At 42.9% G+C, this 4529-nt stretch overlaps 1 protein-coding gene across 1 annotated transcript; it reads left to right on the forward strand.

Moving 5' to 3' along the window:
* Positions 1–261: 261 nt before the first annotated feature.
* On the forward strand, positions 262–4236 carry LOC145959089 (uncharacterized). Its single transcript, XM_083077181.1, has 2 exons — positions 262–994; positions 2364–4236. Exon 2 carries the CDS (start codon positions 2367–2369, stop codon positions 4224–4226), a length of 1860 nt encoding a protein of 619 aa, XP_082933307.1. The 5' UTR covers positions 262–994; positions 2364–2366; the 3' UTR covers positions 4227–4236.
* The last annotated feature ends 293 nt before the right edge of the window (positions 4237–4529 follow it).

The following is a 4529-nucleotide window of genomic DNA, read 5'->3' on the forward strand; positions in this document are numbered from 1 at the left end:
AACACGAGCGATACCACTCAACCACTACTTCTTACATAAGCAAGAAGTATCAAAACAAATAAGCAATCATGAATAGCATCAACTAAGCTATATCATGTCTTTCAGCCAAACTATGAGAAAACAATATAAGTGTAAGCACAACACTAACAATACAAGGGAAACATCATCATCATTATCATTATCATAAAGCAAAACATTGTTAGAGTACACACAATTAAATAAACAACAAACATAGTTTTTCATCATTAGCACATTGTAGACCCCTAAAATTGTCCGGGTCGGAAATAAAGCTAGAAGACTCTCGAAGACTGAAGGAAGATCAGCCAGAAGGACTCCTGGAAGGCCCTAGGAGGGTTCTCTGTAGGTCTAGAGGTCTTAGAATAGCTTAAAATAAGGAAATGGAGGGAATGAAGCCCAATACGGCCGTACTAAACTTAATACGGACGTATTGAAGCTTCAATATGGCCGCAGTGAACTCAATACGGTGTATTGAAGTTTCTGAAACTTCAATACGGCCGTACTGAAGTCAATACGGCCGTATTGAAGCTTCAATACAGCCGTATTGAACTCAATACAGCCGTATTGAAATTTCTGAACTTCAATACGGCCGTATTGAACTCAATACGGCCGTATTGAAGTTCAAAAATTTCAATACGGCCGTATTGCTCCTGTAGGCCGTATTGAGCCTATTTCCTATAAATAGGAGGCCATTTGGACGTTCCTCCACACTTCTGAACATAGTTTCAGCCCTCTCCTTGAGTATTCTGGGGTTTTTGAGCAGTGTTCTGCCCTAGAAATCACTCGGAGAGTTGATCCGACGAAGTTCTTGAGCCCCGAGCCATTTTGCTTGAGGATCGGACCTAGTCGAGGGGAAATCTTTTTGATTCCCTTAGTTAAAATTTTGTTCTAGGAGAGCGAGGAGCGGGCTTGTAGAGCGAGGGAACGCCAAAACGCTTCCCAGTTCTTCGCAATATATAAAAGCACGCTTCAAGAGGTTTCCCTTCAATCCTTCCTTTTACTGCTTTCTGTGTGTTTATTTAACTGTCATCATGTAGATAGTTAATTTATAATCGCTTAGAATAAATAGGGGTAATTTAGTAATTTCGCACTATTATTTTTAGAAATAATCTGTCATAGGGAACCCGAAAGGGGCGCTGTGGGGTGCTAACACCTTCCCCACGCGTAACCGACTCCCTTACCCGACTCTGGTTGTCATGGCCGAAGTCGATTTTTGAATCGATTGCCTTATCCCTTTTTCCGATGTTTTGAGTAAAACATTGGTGGCGACTCCACGAACCCTCCTTTTGCGAAAACCACTAATCCATGGAGGGTCCCGCTTGGGATTAATATGGATTGGTGAATCATTTAATAAAATTGCTCGTTTGACAAGGTCTCAGTTTGAGAATACGTCATTCTAGCAATCCACATTTTTCAAACAATAAACGAGTCCAACCATCCTTCGCGAACGCCGAAAGCCCGTTCAGGGCCGGTGGCGACAGATGGCGACTCCGCTGGGGAAGCCTCGAGAGTCAGTCCCATTTAGTGACAGATTATTTTTAACAAATAATAGTTAAAATTACTTTATTACCCCTTCGCTTGTATGATAATATGTTTTATCTATTTGGCTTTTAATAACTGTTGTATGTTTAAATTTTCGCAATTGTTTGAAATACAAACTGCACACAAACCTTTGCACACAACAGTTCCCTCTATACCCGGGGGCATGAGTGATTAACCATAGGGAGTGGATGTTAGTACGGCCGGTTGTCGAATGGGTCTATAGATGCCCGTAGACCGTTGTCGGAAAACATCACTCAAGGTGATAACCATGAACTTGAGTCCGACGGTGCGTTGGAACTTTCCATCGACCTACGACGAGAGGAATTGGGTCCCTATAATGGGGGCACCTTGGGGGCCTTGGACTGGTGAGAACAGTTAGAACCTACCTTGAATATGCACCATTTCTGCAGGATACCCCTACCTCGTGATTCGCTCGTGACTGTTCGTGGATGAGTGAATTGTGTGTGCATTTTTATGTGACATTGTATGAGCATACATTTGCATTCTTTAAACATACAACATCCCTAGTAAAATAAAAATAAATAGAAATAAGGATCTTCTAGTACATGGTGTTAACATCTACCTTCATTGCATTCATATAGGTAGTTTCCCTTTTCACCCAAAAATACAAAAAATACAAAAATATACAAAATATCAAAAAAAATATATAATGATATTTACCCAAACCAAGCAATATCATGCATCATATTAGGAAAATCCCAAAAACATGATAATGTTTAGTTAAATAAACACTATGCATGCATATTCATCTCCATCATCTCATATCATGCATTTTATTGTAGATCATGGAGGGATCTAGGGGAATGCAAGGGCAATTGAAGAAAGTGGACTTCTTATTGTACCGTGCCGAGAGGTTGGATCACCTCTGTACCTTGATGCCACGAGAGGCTCGTTTGGAGTTCGAAAAATCTTATGGACGAGTCCTTGACTTGATGAAGATTTGTGTGGATCCAGCCTTTCTGAGAGCCTTGGTCCATTTCTGGAGTATCGATCTGCACTGTTTTGAATTCCCCCAGTTTGACTTAGTTCCTACTCTCGAGGAGTATGAACTCATGCTTCGATGGCCCAAATCAACAGGGGTCTATATTTTCCATGGGAATCATGTGGCCGTAGAGAGAGTTGCCACTCAAGTCAAACTAACACCACGATTATCTGCTTTAGTGGGGAACGGCAGTATCAAGGGTTGGAAGCTTGCTATGATTGAAAACCACCTTTCTTCTTTGGCTGATGAGGGAGATTGGTTAGCTTTCAACAAGACTCTAGCGTTAGCCGTGTTTGGGATGATCTTATTCCCCTTTCACGCTAACACAGTGGACCACGCTGCCATGGACGCTTTCTTCGCTTGGGACGTACATATGAAGAGTCCCGTGCCTGCCATTCTTGCCGACACCTTGCTGTCTGTCAGCCTATCTCAACAGAAGCAAGGGAAAACTATCCGGTGTTGTACCTCCTTGTTGTATGTGTGGGGCATCACACACTTTTATGCCTCTAGTCATATGGGGACTTTGCCCGATCCTTTGAGAAGTTTTTCGAAGATCCCCGTACGCCGCCGGTATGCTTCCGAGTGGAAGGAAGAGATGGAACAGTGGAGTATTGAGCACTTCACGTGGGTTTGTCCTTGGTTCCGTCCAAACAATGTATTGACAAGATGCGGCAATTATCCAAGCATACCATTAATGGGCCTCAGAGGTTGCATAGCTTATTCACCTAGATTGGCTATGAGGCAACTCATGAGGACTCAAATTGTTCCTACCAAAGAGGAGCTTGGAGGGTTGTGTTTCTTCTTCGATTCCGAACATCAGAGGGACATGCACGCTGTCATTAGAGCGTGGGAGAAACCAATCTATGAGGGAGATCGAGAGCTTGGAAAGCCTCGGGTATCCGCCTCCACCGACTATGAGATATGGAGGAACGAGAGGGGGGTGCCTCAACCATCCACCTCTTGCGCAACCACAACCACAAGGAGGTTAATGCAAGAACAAGTCGACGCCTTGACCAAAAAGCTGGAAAACATGGAAGCTCAAATGAGGTTTCTTGAAGAAAAAAATGAAGAATCCAGTTTTACTATTGATGGTCTTCAAAGGCAATGCAAGAAGAAAGACCACGAAATAGAGCGGCTCAAGGATGAGTGTGCTAACCTCAACGAGGAGACCACTCGGACATCCAAAATGCCAAAGGTTGAACCAAGTAGTCAACTCCAAGAAGTCAATGCAAAGATAGCACACCTGGAAGCCGAACATGCAAGGCAGGCTCAGTTGATCAAGAACATGCAAAAAGATCTGCTCTTGACCCGATCCGATGCACAACAATGGCGGGAAGTTGCTCAACAACAAGCCGCAAACCTTTCCGATTTCCACAAAAAGGAAAGGAAGGGACTAGCACAAATGGCTAGACTCCGAGAGGAGAAGGATCGAGCCGAAGACGAGCTTAATGAGCTACAGGCCATGATCAACTATTACACTCAAAAGGCGAAGGATGCTCAGAAAAGTAGTGATGATATGAGCCAAGCCGTCCATATGCAAGTTGAAGCAATAGCACGCCATGTGGAGGAAGCCGAAGACGAATGGAGAAAAAAAATGAACCCGCCTGTGGGTTTTTATCGGCTTTTCTCATATTGTAAAAAATTGCTTCAAAGCATTGTATGATAAGTTGTACACTTTCTATGATCAATGAAATCAAGTTTGGTGATTTATGAAATCTCTCAATTGCCTTTGCATTTCATAGTCATTCATTTGCATTTATCTCTCCCAGTAATTTAAAAATAAATGTTAAGAAAGAAATAATCAATGCGTATGTTCAGAATGGATCGCATGCCATTGGTCATTAAATGCAAACCAACAACTGCGCAAAGCGAACATACGATGACACCGTTGTTGGTAATCAAGACAGACGAAAGGGAAGGTCCGACACCGTTAAGGATCATCGCTCCGAGGCCTTTCCCCTACAAA

Source organism: Cajanus cajan, chromosome 1 (genome assembly GCF_000230855.2).
Source record: "Cajanus cajan strain Asha chromosome 1, NIPB_CcT2T_4, whole genome shotgun sequence".
Classification (NCBI taxonomy): domain Eukaryota; kingdom Viridiplantae; phylum Streptophyta; class Magnoliopsida; order Fabales; family Fabaceae; genus Cajanus; species Cajanus cajan.

Bases quoted from the DNA above. Each gene is read 5' to 3' on its own strand.
- LOC145959089 (XM_083077181.1), top strand. From the start codon at position 2,367: ATGGAGGGATCTAGGGGAATGCAAGGGCAATTGAAGAAAGTGGACTTC.